The following is a 16,432-nucleotide window of genomic DNA, read 5'->3' as shown; positions in this document are numbered from 1 at the left end:
CTGGGCTGAAACTCAGAGCTTGAAATCTCACCCTGGAACCGGGGGCTGTCAGAAGGAGGAAGGCATGCTGCATCATCTGATGTAACCATACGAATGGCACAAAAGGAGATCTCTGATGACACGAAGCACTACAGAGATGTCATGCTGCAGGCTAATCATAAGCAAGAAAGTGGAAAGCCCCCACGGCTTAGGAACCATGTGGCTTGCGCATAGAGGTCATACACAGCAAAGCACAGCGTTTGGACTCTGGAAAGCACCTAGAAAACATGCCAGAGTCAGACACAGGTTCCTGGGTACGTCTCCTAAGACCCAGGCACTAAAGTCCCTAATCACATAAGCAGTCTCAATGACTTCACTGAAGTAAAGTAAATGAATTTTATCTCTTTTTTTCTTTTTTATACAAATCCAGATATTAAATAAGCTACAAGAAGTGACTGCCCCATAGTCAGTGAGTATGAATATACAAGTAAAGCCTAAATAATGAATTTATAATAAAAATTCAGACAGCAGCTGGCCAAGGTGCATCACGCAGGTACTGTCCACTGCCCCACAGCAAGGGAACACTGCTCCAGCAGCCCTGTGAAAGCAGTGGGGCATGGCAGGACTCACTCAGCACAGACTCTGCTATTTGGGAAAAGAAACTGCTCTGCAGAGTTGGATAGGGAGAGGGGAGCAGAGCAAGCAGCTGCCGAAACCGCTCTGCACCCACGGTCACTGCTAAGCTTGGGCAGCTTCCTGTAGGCTTCCCCCGCAGGCTGCTACTCCCATCTCTCCTTCCTCTGCTCTCATCCTATTTAGCCAATCTTTCCCATGCAGCCTCCCACAGAGGAGTTGCATCTGTGGGCCGCTGAGCTGCTCGCTTTGCCTGTCCTCACGTTGCCAACGGTGAGCACCCACAGATGGGGTGACTCAGGCATTGTCCCCTCGCAGTCAGGGCTGTTGTGACATTCCTGCTGCAAATACAACACCTATCTTATTCTGCTCCTGGCATGACTGCTATGAAGAAATTTGTTTTCTCCGTGCAGAACAGGAGCAGCAGGCTTGAGGCCGAATGCACTATACAGAAACATGGCAGCTTCATTGCCCACACAAAGCACTAATGCAGCCTGGAGACAGCTGTGCTCCCAAGTAAGCCTTCATTGCAACATCAGAGCATGCTCTTCGAGCCTTAGAAAAGAGAAAGCTTCACCTTACAGCACCAAAAAGAACCACATAGGTGAAAGTGGCAAGCAGACCTGCAGGTAGGCCTCAGCATAGTGCCGCTCTGCGCTTTGTTAACTGCAACCGTAAACACTGCACAGCTGCGCTGCAACGGAAAAGCAGGCCCAATGCTTCTCTAATTTGATAAGAGGTTTCACCAAAAATAATTACCCCAAATATAAACATGGCCAAAATTAGCACTACTGGCTAATTTTGTAGTGGGCAGGAACTACAGCAAACATATTGACTCAAGGAAATCGGAGTCTCTGTGTGGCCAGACTCACATACACAAAATTCTGCAGAGTTGTCTACATTGTATTCCAGGTGATTTTATTGAAACTCTGCAATAATCATTGCTGAAAATAACTTTTCAGTGCAGTGCATGACAAGTCCGTGATGATGAGAGGGAAAATCTTTGCAGATCTGGCATTTGTAGTGACAATGACGTTCTTCAAACGTTATTTCCTCAGCCCACAGGTGTTTTTCCATTTTGTTTGACAACAAGACAGAAAGCAAAGCCAGGGAATTTTTTCTGTACATCCACTGACAGCTGCTGAAGCCAGCCAGCTCTCTGCTGTACACAAAGCAGCTCCAACCATTCCCCACAGTGAGCTCAGCACCAAGGTTATAATTTGTAAATAATAGAATCTATTTCCAACACCATAGAACATATCTGCATCTCTCTTCAGTGATATGCATAGAAAAGATTATTTCATAAAGTTTTCAAAAATTGTAAGCATCTGAATAAGAAAGGTTATTTCAGAGAGGCTGCTGGTTAGTACCAGGTGCACTTTCAGGAATCGCTTTGCCTTCTGTACCCTGGAGGCTTAGCTTTGTAGGAAGGAACAATTTTGCATCTGAAACTTTCCATAGTCTAAAAAAGCAGTGATTTTCTGTGAAGAGAGAGTGCAGTCACTTCTACCTTACTGAAACATCCATCCAGTTGCTAAGGGGTTCTGCTGGCAGAGGAGTGCCAGGCTCCTAATAGATTACCCAGATTTTTGAGAGATGTTCCAAGTCTAAATTGCCTGGATATCTCACTTGGTTCCTCAGCAGAAATGGAGAATGTTGCTTCTTTTCCTCCCAAGTCAGATGTTTATCTGAAAAGCATCTCACAGAAGAAAAGCAATGACCTTCAGAGTGCTTAAATTCACTTCAGAATTCATTTTGTAACAGTGATATCTTCTAGAGGCTTTCAGAGAAAGATTTAGGAGTAACCACCGCACAATAGTAGTTACTGAATATCTGCAGTGCAAAATAACCTCCTAACTCTGCCCTAATCTGAGTGCACAAACCAAAGTTTTTTCATCATTTCAAAAGATGAAAATTGGGAGGGGAAAATCCACTTCTGTTAAAAAAAAAAGCAGACAAACAAAAACATTTATAACAAGTTAAAATTCAAGTGACAAGAGGCCATCATCAAATGGGAAGCTGTAAAAATGTATACTTTCCAAACAAACCCCTTCAAAGTTGGATAAATTATGTATAATATGGGTTGCATTTACTGTCCACAAAATGACCAAATGGAAATATTTTTAAGACACAATAGCAAGTGGTCTTTATTATAATATTAGGATAATTGATGTAATCACTACCCTGAAAGTCCAAGTTTTGTTTGAAAAAAGAAAAAAATAAATTATTCTTTATAAATTATATGAGAGATTTTTTGCAATGTTAAAGACCAAACACATTTCGTGTAAGCTGGGATCCAAGACTTGCAGGTTTCCCTGGCTATTTTGCCAACTAGCGCTGTGATCTTAGGCACATGTTTTTACATATCATAATTCCTTATCTGCTACAAGAAAACATTATTACTCAGAGTTTCAGACAGTGCTGTTATATACAAATCCCAGTGATTCTTCATTCATTCAGAACGGACCTGGATGTTTACTTAAAGGTAGCACTGCACAAATACTGGTTTCAAAATGAACCAGAAAGTGTACTGCACATTTCAGAATCGCTAAGTGCTCTAAAAAGTCAGTAAAACATCTAAGATGATTTTAAACAGTATATACACAGCACAACTGAGTACAGTCTCTAGACATCTGGCCCATATTTAAAAGTAACTCAAAGGCAGGTGCTGCTGTAAAGATGAAGAAACAAACCCAAAATCTCACACAAGCAAAAATCTCATGTTAACAACATTGCCTAAAAACCTCCTGCTAAGCCAAGTCTCCCTGGATCTTCAGGCACCAGAAAGTATTCTCGTCCGGATCCACTTTTTAAAATCATAAATGTACTTGCACAGTAATGTACAGCCAATGTAAATTAGCCTGAAACTAGTATAAGCTTTCACACACATTATAATTTACAGATACAAACAATTGCTTGAGGAGTTTATAACAACAGATTATGTTAGCAGTGAACAGAGGAGAATTTCTACTGCAAGTTCTTAATAGCAGGTTTCATGCTCAGGTGTTAGTTTTCTTTTATCTGTCATATCAACAGCATCAGGAAACAGTTTGGGTGACCACAACTTTTGCTCAAGCAATAGATTTCTTCTGTTCACCACCACACTTAAACATCCTTTGCTTCTCCAAACTGCCAAAACCACTTTTTTTCCTATTAATTTCCATGGAAGCTAAAAGTTGCCATCAAACTAAAGGATGTGGAGTTTTATTAACAAAAATAATAATAAATCAGTTTTTCTCCCCTTATAATCCAAACACTCATTCAGCATACCTACTACAAGCTTATAAGGTATGATTTTGTAATCTGTATTTAAGTATAGTACTTACGGTTGGCATAATTTTACCAGGTCCTGATCAGTGGTGTTTGGAGGCAGTGCTCTGATGTAAAGGTTTGTTTTACTTAATTGATCCCATCCTGAGTTGCTGCTGCTACTACTGTTGTTATTACTGCTGGTGGTGCTGGGACTAGGAGGAGCCATTGGGTGGGCAGGTACAATGGACTGCTGCAAAGGAAAAAGGGTGTTAGAGTGAACTGCAGAGAGCAATTGCAGCATGCACATTATCTCAGTCTACAGCAGCTTGGTCGCCATTCCTAGCACTGTGCTACAGCTGCAGTAGTCACTCCTGGATTCTAAACCCACTTTCACACTGGGTTTGGGACAGAATCTGTGGGCATGTCTGACATACCCAGCTCTCAACTGAAGCACGCTCAGTGCACGACACAGATTTAAGTTATATATAAACTCCGCTGAATGTTGCTCATAGGATTTTATCTTTGTTGTGGCATCTGATGTGAAAATGAAGAGAGGCTGTTCTAAGAGGTACATACTACGTTTATTTCCTTCAGACTTCCACATCGTAAAGGGTTATTGTGGTAGATGTGAAGATTATGGTATTTCCTTCATCTATTCAGAAATATAAAAACAGTAAGAAGCCTCTTTTGTCCCTCTGCTGCCTTTTAGTACTTCACGTGACACAATTTTATTTATTTTTAAGATAGAGAGAGAGCGCACAGACAGCTTAAGGTGTAGACTTTTGTTGTGCACCTCTGTGGAATTACTGTTGTTCATCTCAGTATTTGTGAGTTATTTCAATAATCTCAAGAAGACGACCATATAATTCCAAACAATCAAAGTTTGAGAAGGAGATAAGCACATAAACACTTCACATAGTTCTCAGAATATCTAATGTAGTTGTTCTTAAAATCAGACCCCAGTGGAACTCAAAAATGCTCACGTGGAAATCTGCAGTAGAGCAGTCTTCATCCTTTCCTTAAGCAACAGTATGGAGGTCACGGTACAAAAAGTACTAAAACCAGGTATACAGGGTTGTAAGAGAGAAATACTGGAACACTACAGCTCAGGCTGCAGGTAAGTCTCATACACAAGGTCCTCACTGACAGAAAGGTCCACTGCATGCAGCCCCCTTCCTGCAAAAGTCTGATTCTCCACAGCTCTGAGCAAAGAACATCCTTACAAGCTGCAGAGGTAATGCGGAGGAGAAAAAAGAAAAAAAGTAAAGAAAAAAGAAGAATACAAATTGAAACACAAATGTGCAAGTGTAACTCCTTTGCTCTTGCCCCTGTGCCACCCTCCTCTGCGGAGTTGCACAAGCACTTCTGTGCCCATACCCTGAACCGAAGAATTAACACCCCGCTCTGGCTGACTGCAGCAGGTAGGTGCAGCTCAGGCTGCCCCAGGCAGGGAGCCACGCATGCACACAGGAGTGGCTACAGCTCGCCTTGGTTCCAAGGGCTCAGGGAACCATTTCGGAGATAACCTTGGGAAATCAGAAAGAAATTGGGAGTGGAAGCAAAGCAGAGAAGCCTTCGATCAGATACTTCAGGTTAATTACGTGTTTCTTATTCATGTTTCCCTGGGAAGGTTTTGAAACCTTCTAATTCAGTGCAATGCAAAGCTTATTATGCAGCAATAATAGCCTGGAACAGCAAACTGCAACACATGCTCAATGCAAAATCAACATTGATATGGAGAAATGATGTTGCCTAATGGAACTGAGCTAAAAATGAAAGAAAAAAAAAATGAAGAAAAAGAATTAAGTACATTCACAATCATTTAAAATCCCCAAACTGATTATCAGTATTCCATTGCCACTGAGCTGTTTCATGTGGTTCATGCTTTCATTGTTGCTTTGCGGTATGCATGATTTCTTTATTATTATTATTATTATTTTTAAATCAATGGTTTTAGGAACAACAACTCTCTTTCAAAAGATTTACACTGCAAGCTGAAAAGCAGATACGGAATTTCTTCCAGGCTTGATTTAAAATGAGAACAAGATAAAACCCTCCCTCCAAGTCTGTAATGGAAACATCGACGGATACTAACTACAGTGGCATGAGCCAGGCCATGAGAGTGCTCTGCTTCCCGTAACACCAGGCAATTACTTGCTGTGTTGAAGCAGTGCAGAATGACAGAGCAGAGACGTGGCGCAGTGCCGCTGCTCTCACAGCCACTCACACAGGCACCCAGCGCCACGGCTCCGCCACGCGCACCGCCCCGCACGCACACCTACACAGCTCCCAGAGAAGCGAGCACGCACGGATCAGTCACAGTGCCAACTGGTAATCACTACCAGAGCCTTCATTCTGTTCTGCAGCACCCTCAGTTCGGTTTTCAATACTTGCAGTGTTTTGCCCTTCGAGGCTTTGGTTTGTTCCGCTGTGGAACTGCAGTTCTGTATAGTGCTGTCCCCAGCTTGGCAAAAGTAGGAGAGGAAACCGAGCGTGCATGTGTGCAGACAGCAGCAATCCTAAATCTCTCTTCCTGCAATATATAAACACTGTGTTCTGAGAAATTTAAACTTCTGTTTAAGCACGAAGATACTCTATGCTAGTGGTTACATCCAAACACCACGGGAATGTAAATGTGATTACAGTTGTCTTCCAAAGTTTACAGACAGAAGGTTTCTGTCTGCTTCCACACGAACCCATACCTTCACCAGCCCTAAAAGGCTTCACAAAACACAGATGCTTGACACACTTCTGCAGCTTGCAGAACTCTGCAGCCCAGCAAACACAGACAGCTATCAAAAGGCCAGCAACTCCTGAAAGCCACACAGTTCATACATGTTTTTTACGCTGAAGCTTCATCTTAAAATCCAAACCACTGTTTCTGCTCTGTTCCTGAAGGACACCCTGACAGCCAGAGGCCCCTCTTGGTTTGGAGTACTTTGTGTCTCCCCACCCAGCTGCAGTGAGGCTCACTATGCCAGCAGAGCAGCTCTGTAGACGCAGTTGCATCACCTCCCAATGGCACAAGCTGAGCCGATAGAGCTCGCCTCCTCCACCACAGCTGCATCCCCACCTGGGCTGGTGCCAGCACAGCGATGTCAGCGAGGATGCATGACTTTTTTCCACACCCCTGGCTAATACAGCACTCACTGGCAAGATGTTCTCCTGCGGAGACCTGGCCAAGGGTTGGGGTTGTTTGTTTGGAAATAGCTTTCATGAACATAGACTGAAAGCTTTGCAAAACTGAGTGCGGGCTTTGTACAGTTTGTTGTACAAACTGTAGTCTGCTGCTAGGTTGTAGCTAAAAGCAGCTCTTAAGATTTCATCACATGGGCTTCACTACAGCTTGCAATAATGTAACCTAAGCAAAAACATTGTTTTTAATTGTTCACTGCATCTTAAATCTCTGGACAAGAACAGAGGAGGAAGAAGAATATCAGTCCCTTTTCCTAGTGATAATGTTCCTGCGGGTAACAAACAAACTCTCCATGCTGGTTTCCCATTTCTTCCTCAGGTTCATTCCCAAGGACAGCCAGGCCATTCTCACTCCAGTGCAGCACCCTTCCCATCACCCTCCCCCAACAACTAAATGAGAAGCCCAGCACACTGCAGTGTGAGCTCCCCCAGCCCCAGCCAGCAGTGCCAGCTGCCACCGCCCTGAGGCCCCGGCCACCCCAGCCCCGCTGCAGCGGCTGTACCCCACAGGTACGGGTGGGAAGGGAAATGAAGGGAAATGCTCGATCTCTGAGGAGGACCCCGCATGAAGGGCAGCCGCCTGCTTCTCTGTGCAGAGAAGCGAAATGGGAACGATCAGAAGCTGGAAAACCAGCTGTAGAATATACTCATCTTTATATGAGCCATTCTTATCTCTCTTATAAACCGTTCCATGCTTAAGGATTGGAAATGAGTCAGAGCAGGATTTTGTCCGACAAGGAGAAGAATCTTCTTTTTGTCAACAGGAAAAACACACACAAAAAAAAACCACCCAACCCAAAAAAGAGGAAAAACCCTGAGAAATTCCTTGGACCTATGAGCTGAGCGATGCTGATCCCTGTGGCTTTCAGACTACAAAAGTTGAAGGAAACCCAAACAAGCAGAAGATACGGACCTGGATAACCACTGTCCCACAACAGAACACAGTTATTATGGTAGCAATCCATTTAATTCTGTATCTTGTGTTATAAAAGCACATTTATGGAGTTATATAACATGCTAGCATTTAATTACAAGTTCTTTTGCACAATGAAAATTCCTGATGGGAAAAATACCGTGACTTACCAACAGAGCTAGTTCTCACACATCTACTCTAACTCAAACCATAAATTACAGTTTGCATTAGCCACCCGATTTAGCCTGAACTTCAACTTAGGTTACCTCGCTACTGGTGTTTGCCCAGCATTGTTCAGGTGACTGCACCTCAAGTACCTGCTTTCCCTGCCCTGCTATGCTTAGCTTCTCTCATTTCACTAACCAGTATTTCGAAAGAGACCTTCAGTAACTGGCATTGATTTAAAATCATTTTAAATTTTTGTGGATGTGTGCAATGGTCATATAAATTACTGAAGGACATAAATATGGAAAAATTATGGCTAAAAATTAAGCTAGGAGGTGAATGTATTTATTTATGAATTTCACGTGTACAAGCCTGTGCTCAGGAAGATAGAAGATAGTATCTAGTGGAGAAAAAGACTATCACATTTAAGCATCTTAGGAAATAAGAGATTGTCTGGAGTGAAATGATGTTCTGAACTTCAGGAACAAATCCAAATGTTCAAGAGGAACAACAGAACAACAGTTCTGTGGTGAAAACAGTTGCTTTATCAATTTCCTTTGGACCAGGAATCATTAAACCTTGACCACTCAGCCTCAGCCTGCAAACTCACAGCTGAAGCGAGGATGCCATTTTAAGTGTCCCACACTACTCCATCTCACATTTTCCATCATTGTGTCTGAAATGCTACAGCAAGCAAAATTCCTGGAGGCCTCTCCAAGTCCTATTCTCAATGGATGCGAGTCAACCAGTAGAAATAGAACGATCTGCTGCTGCTGCTGTCTGCATTCACATCTCCTCCCTTAGGGTAGGTTCTCTGACTGTTGTTCTTCAGTCTGTCAGTACTTGTCACAAAGATGCAGCAAGTCAGCTGCTTTCTAAGCATTTTCAAGATTAAGCCAATAAAAAAAACGTAGAGAGAATCTCAGCAGCTTTGTCCTCCAAATTCCCATTGAGAACTTTTTTTGGGAGAAAAAAACATTGCACTTGCCCCCTCTTCCTCCTTTCTGCCTAAAGTTCATTTGCTTGGAGTGAACACAATCTCAGTGATGCTGTAAGAGCCAACAGCACAGTTCCAGCAAGGGCTGCTTTACTGCATGAAGCCGAGACCATGGATGCTGTGTCTCATGATTGCACAGAGCTAATCGCACACCCCAGATCCAAACCTGCTCCATCTCCGTTTACATAGTGAAGATGGCTGCCGGTGCTGCAGCAACAAGGAACAAGTAGGGGTTGGGGAGAGGCAGGACTCCGTGGGTGGAGGCTGGCATCAAGCAGAGACTCTCCCTATGATGAAACTTCACAGACAACCCAGAAACACCTGGAGACCCAGCCCTGGGTTTCTCAAAAATAAAATAAATAACCCTCTCTAAACCTTCCATGGGTTGGTGTGAAAGAGCTGTGCCCAAAGTATTATAGCTGGCACTCCAATAAAGACAGACAGCAAGAAAAAGGCTGAGAACCAAGTACTTAAAAATCAAGCTAAAGCCAAGTCCTGCAGAAATTGTTTCAGACAGTATTTTCCATACTGAAAGAAAATATAAGGAAACAAAAGACAAAGATAGACAGCATATCTCCAAAAGTAAACACAGTTTGAAGGAGTCATTCTCATCTTGACCTTTATTTTAATTAATATTTTCATTCTTCTCTGGTCCACTACGTTTTAACTAATCTGAGCTATCTTGCCAGTCAGAACCAGAAAACTTTCTGTCAAAACCAAGGGAAGCAGTCAAAGCACTTTTTTTCCAGAGTAAACTAGGAGGCTTTTTCTTGAAATACAGAAGCGCGGGAGTGAATAGGTGCTTTTCTTCGCCTCCGTGTAAAAAGATGTTTATGGAGAGTAGTTCTATTAACAACGAAATTAGACAGCTTGGTACAAACCCTTAGTCACAGCTCAGAGGCTCCTAACAATTTCAGCCCTGGGCTGTTCTGCTGCTAACCCAAGACCTCTCCCCACTGACAGCTATTTTGCTTCCTTTTGCTCAGGACAGTTTGAGGACAAACCACTGGTCACACTAACAGAGCAGGACTAAATTTCTCACCAGAAAGCAGCGATTACCAACAATGGAAGGTGTCATTCCAGCTTGTTACACAATGCTACGTTCTCATCATTTTAGAGAGCTGGAACTAAAACTATTTAAATTGCATTCACTAAAGTTCGATAGAATGGCAATCTCCTGCCAGTAAGGAAACAAGCAAAGCTCCAAAGCCACATATTTCTTTTTTTATGAAGAACTTGAAAAAGTGGGAGCATAATCACGGCAACACTGAAGTATGTGACAAAACCCACGCTAATTTCATCCAGTACATTCTTTTCCTACAATAATGATTTAATTTTTTTTTTTAATTATTATTATGTTTAATAAAAAAGGAGCTCTAACTTGGGGAAGGCAGGAGAGGCTGCAACAACATTTCAAAAGGGGAAGGAGGAGCTCCTCCTGGCTCAGGTAGCTCTTCTCAGTGATAATGAGAAAACTTCAAAGCTCCCAGGAGCTCAGCTCCTCTATCAAGCTCATCCCATCCAGGATTTTTAAGTGCTTCACTGACTGACTCCCCTCATCCAGAGGAGAATAAAAGACAATGGATCCAGGAAATCAGCTGTGCTGCTGCACAGAAGCTATCACAAAGGAGCAAGAAGGCAGTGCTGAACTGGCTAAGCCCCCATTCCTCTGCAGAAGCTATTAGTACTTTCCTCTTCTGCTTGCTCATCACGAATCACAGCATCCTTGTCCCTCTGCTTTAGACTTGGATTCCCTGGAACAATGTGTTGGTACCATGCCCTAGCTGTGACAACACCGTAAACATATTCAATGTAAAATATTTGAGTTTTAGTTTCTGCAACCTGAACAGGCTGGAACAAGTCAACGGTTAATCTCAGTTCAAACAACAGGAGAAAGTCAAGATGCTGAAGTACCCAAAGAAAGAGAGGTTGGTACTGAGATCTGCTGGACAGAAAAACACGTACATGTTTTTGTGGTTAGCCCTTCATTGAGCAATAGACATAAAAGAATTCCCTGCCAACTTCCTTCTTGACTCCAGTAAATACAGAGACCTGCTTCCTTCGGTGCAACCAGCCAAGGCTTTTGCTCAGGATCCAGACGGAAAACAGTACTGAATCACTAGACTATGTTGAAGTTTCTGTTCCAGGCTGAGGATTCAATCCACAATTAGAAGAAAACACATCCCTTTATAGAGGAGCTTAACTCACATACCAATGCATTCAGGCAAGGCTCTCTCTGGAAGTCCAGCATGTGGCACAGAATACAAATATCAAAAATAATTCCTTCCTTGCATTACACACCTATTGGTACACCTTACAAGCAGAGTATAAAATCCAACAACATATGCAACGAAATCCCAGAGGTAAGCATGTAGAGGGGTGCTCGAAGCATCGAGGGCAACACCTAGATGGCTTAAGGCAAAAAAGTGCAGAAATAAGGCATTTGCACATTCCTCCAACAGACAACTATTTTAAGAGGTGACAGTGTAAGAGGTTTAGACATCCCGACACTACATGCTCACAGCAGTCCCTTCTCACTGTGTGCATGACTTTTCTTAAACATTCATAGAACAGGAAACTTCTACTCAGTGCCACCATTTAAAAACTCTTCAGGCGTTGGCCCAAAGCAGATTAATATCAAGCAGAGAGAACAAGTTTTCAGGCAATTGTTCTGCTTCATGAAAGCAGCTTAATTCCCAGGATATGAAAAAAATAAAGTAAAATAATGAGCAAAACTGCAGCTGACACATATAGAACCTCATAAATAATAGTTTCACTTCTCAGTCAGCCATCTCATGCCTTGCAATTTTTATTTATTTATTTTTTTTTTTCTTTTTTTTTGAAGAGGAAGAGGAGGACCCAGGGAATTTCACAGCAGTCGGCCGAGCTTCAATTCCCGGAAATATTCTGGAACAGATTATTAAACAATCAATTTACAAGAATCTGGATGATAATAGAATGAGAAAAAAAAAGCAGACAGAAAAGATCTGTCAGAAACAGATCACATCATCAGAACAATCTAATTTTCTTTGCTGCCAGGATAACCAGCTTAGCGGGTAAGGCAGAAGCAGTAAATATATATAGATCTTGACTGAGACCTCTGACACTGTCCCACATGATATTTTTCATCAGCAAGAAAAGGAGATATTGCCTGGATCAGCAGTTCCTTCCTAATGCACTCTGCAGCAGAAAGGGCGGCACAGGCAGGGGAGCAGCATGAGCAATGCGCTCATCAGCTGCTCAGCTCACACTGCCCAGGGAGGGGAAGAAGCAGAGCAAAAGGCACTGAGAGGCACTGCTGATCCCACCACTTCCTCTTTCTCCCAGCCCTTCAATGCATGGTACATCCACACCTTTTTGTTTTTAACCACTTCTTAGTGAGCAAATCTGCCCTATCCAGTACTGAAGATCAGAAAGTGTAGCAACTCCTCACAATAGAGAATATTGTTATGATAGTGGGATACTTCTATCTTTTTTTTTTCCAAAAAGAAAAATTAAAAACAGTCTAATATCTCCTGTAATCAAAAATCCAAAAGAAAGATTAAGGCAATTAATTCCTATTTGGCAAATTTAGAAATGATTGCGCTGAGAACTGAAAATAAATAGCATGCTTATCCCTTTACCTTACTTCATTTATAGCATAGCTCTGACTCTTGCGCTAAGGCAGATCCTCAGCTCAGCTGTGACTTCATTCACCTTTTCTGCCATCATCTAGTTGGAACTTTTGCCTCCACTGCCAACAAATGGGGCCATGGACAATATTCAACATAATCCAAAAGTGACTGCTGTCAAGTATCTATGTTTACGACAAGTTAAGATGCATATTTTTATGGACGCAGGTAATTAAGTTCATAGTTTCATAAATGGAAGCAGTAAATGAACTCATGAAGCCACTCCCCCTTTTCAGCAATTTGGAATGTCATCCATCATCTCATCCCAGCAGCTGGCCAGCTAACTCCATATCTCACAAAGTTACTGCCTGCATTCCAAGTACCACATTAGAAAAAGCATGCTACAGATACAGAGATAACTTGGGCTTATCCAGAGAACCGCTTGAATATCTGTAATACTGGCAGCACAGTAACAGCATGTCTGACCAACCTCTCCTTTAAGAGAATACAGGAAAAAAAAATGTTCTCATAAAAATTCCACATGAGAAAAAAAAACAAAACAGAGCACTTTCCTGAAGTATTTTTTACTGTTCTTCTATATTACACGTAATAAAGATTTCTATTAAGCTCTCATAAATATTGTCTCTTACTTACAAAGCATCACAGGCTTCATGAGGCACGTAGGTAAACTTCACAGTTTTTGATTTCAGCCTTTCTTACATTTTTTTCCCAACGAAAAAAAAAAATCCAAATTCTCCTCCTTCCCCCCCCAAAAAAATGCAATTTCAGCATTCTGCTCATCTGGACAGCCTACCCACCTTCCCTCCATAGACAGCAATTACAGGACAGAAACAGCACAGCACTGAAGATGCATGTCAAAAGAAGCATCTGCTTTTTTGGCAAACTCCACACTGTTGGTGGCACTTGAATTATTGCTACACTGTTTGTCACAGGGTTAGACCACAGATGGCTCTTTTGGCTGACATGGGATCCGCTATGTCATTTTCTGTTTATTGAAGTTAAGAAATAAATTGAAGAACTTGTGCCTGGCCATGTACGAGGGAGTCAATTCGTATTCACATCTCTTTGTCTGCAAATGCGGGTCCCATATGGGCAGGGTACCATACCAGCACTGCGGCAGCATTGTTAGTTTGCACCCCTCTATGCTACTTCAAAGAACAAAACATATCTTCTCTTTGGCAAAGCCATCATTTTGCTGTGCCAATATTTAATGTGCAGTAACCCCCCAGCCTATTCCTGCCTCTCCTGCTGTGTTCTTTGAAGAAGCGGATGGGAGCGTACAGGCAGCTGGCTCCAGTCCTTTCTGCTACATTCCTAAATCTTAATCTGCCTCTGGCAGCCAGCGCCCATCTCACCACAGCCAGCAGCATCTGCAGAAGGAAAGGGCACAAAAAGCCCTCCAGAATAAAAGCCAGTTTGGTAACACCTCTTCGCCAAGACCGAATCCAGACAACCCCAGGAACACATTCTTTTCAGCTGCATAATTTATGCTTTACACTATGGACCAGTTTAGTTATTTTATACTTCCTGCTCTGTTTGCAAATGTTTTTCTTTTTTGAAACGCCTAATGCATCGCATCTCCAGACTTAACTACTGCACAGGCATTGGCAAAGGATAAGGTAGCAGAGAAACACTGCACAAGTGCAACATGAGGGTTTCCATCAGCCTGGCACCGAGTGGTCCCACCCTGTTGCTCAGCAGCTTGTTAAGTGCCTGCAGTAACACCCATGTAAGTAAGAAGGGCAACATCTCACACTGCAGGAATGAACGACTACTGAAAGTGCTGGACACCAGGGATATGTAACTGAGCACCACTGCTTTCCCTGCCTGCTCCACTACATGGTCCTTTGTAACATTTCTCTGTGTTTCAAAGCTGACTGCTAGTTTTTCTCAGTACTCTTGTAAAGATTTAGAAGTAATCCATTGTTTCCTTTTTCTCAAAAACAAACAAAAACACAAAAAGAAAAGACTTCTGATTGCAGCTTTGATTTCAGGAGAAAAGTTTGATTTTCTTTCTTTTTCCTGAAAACAGTCTCTATCTGCTACAGTGCCATCTCTCAGAGGATGCAAGCAGCCACTGACACAACTGCAGGAGAAGCTCAAGTGTTTAGCTTTAACAGTGACTGCAGCCCCTTTGGTAACAGCCCTACTCATAGCATGTTATCTGTTCCCCAAATGGTTCAAAGTTGCCTGTCCATCTAGCACAACAGATACAGAGATCAGTAACAACTCTCTTACAGCAGGATCCCCGTAAGATAAAGCTATAAGGCAGTCCAGGTCTACCATCAGGAATTAACAAGAGCAAGATCAGTGGCAATTTTTCAAATGACTCCTTATGTAAGGAATTGCCAATTTGCTGCATTTACACATGTCAGCCTTGTTCCACTTTCACCTGTGGTTCTGCCTCCATTTGCACTCAAGAGTTTTATACATTCCAGTACTGTATAAAACGGACAAACCAGAGAGCAGAAGATATAATGTTGGCAAACCTTCCAAAGCAAGGCTTCTCTATAGAGTATCATGGAGCAAATTCTGCTTGGTTTGCACATTGCAACAAACATGCCAGCTTCCTCTGTGTTTTAATGAGGCTGTGTGTAGCACGTACACGGCTGCAAATGAAATTCCTGAAGTCTTCTAAATGACTCCCGAGACACTCTACATAACATCTTAAACTTGGAAGCTCAAATCACACTAGGAAAGAACTGGAGTCAAACATTATTGTTTTTACAGTGTTTGCTCTCCTTGCATCGTTTCCCATTGCACAACAGGCGCTGCAGACCCCATGCAAAGGGCAGTGCGGGTGCCTGTCTGCACCAAACCAGCACAAGAGGGCTGTGGAAGTGGTGCCCACCCACAGCTTTTTGTGATGCAACTGGAGCTGCAGTGATGCAAGAGCTGAGGAAGAACTGCATGTCATGGAGAACCAAGTCAAACAACTGGGGCCAGTGGCTATCTGTTGCCTTCTGATACTTCTCAGAAATGACTTTTCTTACAGCTTTATAAGAAAGTCCACCACAATGGCTTGCTTACACCTTTGTAACAGTGATCCATTTCTAAAGCCTGTGACACAACAGACACATTCACACACAGGACCACCCTCTGCCCATCAGGAAAAGAGCGATTCACTCAACTTTCCCCACATAGCATGTGGCCATTTACCTATGCACAGGCACCACAGAACGAGTCTAAAATCAATTTAGCATGACTACATTTAACCCCTGGAAAAGACAGAAACAAAAAACAGCTCCTCTAGTCAATGAGTTGCTCAGACAGATACCCAGCAGATGCTCCTACTATTGAAATGCTGCTTTGGAACAACTTTGGAGACATTGTAGACAACCTCAGACTGCCTGAACTGCTCAGGAAACACTGGTTGCAAAACACATAGCTTGAAAAGCAACAAGAAACTTTGAATGTGTCTCTCTAATTTGTTATCACCATACTGCCCACACACATAGCAACAATATCAGTGTTCTTTCAGACCTGTTCATCCCATTCACCAGGATCTTGAAACCAATTAGAGATCATTTGAATGCTGATCACTAAGGCAGCATCACACACCACACTTCCTACTTCTGCAGAAGCCGTACATCCAGCCCAGCTCCTGCAGGGGCTGGTGGTCCCATGCCACAAAATGGTAGCAATACAGCTTTGGAGAGCAGCTGG

General features: G+C 42.7%; 1 protein-coding gene across 4 annotated transcripts in view; it reads right to left on the bottom strand.

Moving 5' to 3' along the window:
* The window catches only part of RBMS1 (RNA binding motif single stranded interacting protein 1), a 139,882-nt gene that overhangs the window by 59,155 nt on the left and 64,295 nt on the right, over positions 1-16,432 (bottom strand). For all 4 annotated transcript variants that reach the window (XM_085227572.1, XM_085227570.1, XM_085227573.1 and 1 more), the window contains exon 2: positions 3,939-4,114. In XM_085227572.1, coding sequence (XP_085083698.1) covers positions 3,939-4,114 — 176 coding nt within the window. The remainder of the gene's footprint in view (positions 1-3,938; positions 4,115-16,432) is intronic.

The sequence above is a fragment of the Meleagris gallopavo genome, chromosome 7 (assembly GCF_905368555.1).
Source record: "Meleagris gallopavo chromosome 7, MGAL_WU_HG_1.1, whole genome shotgun sequence".
In the NCBI taxonomy this organism is placed as follows: domain Eukaryota; kingdom Metazoa; phylum Chordata; class Aves; order Galliformes; family Phasianidae; genus Meleagris; species Meleagris gallopavo.
Note: the sequence above shows the minus strand (reverse complement) of the source record. Positions and strands in the feature narration are given on the sequence as shown.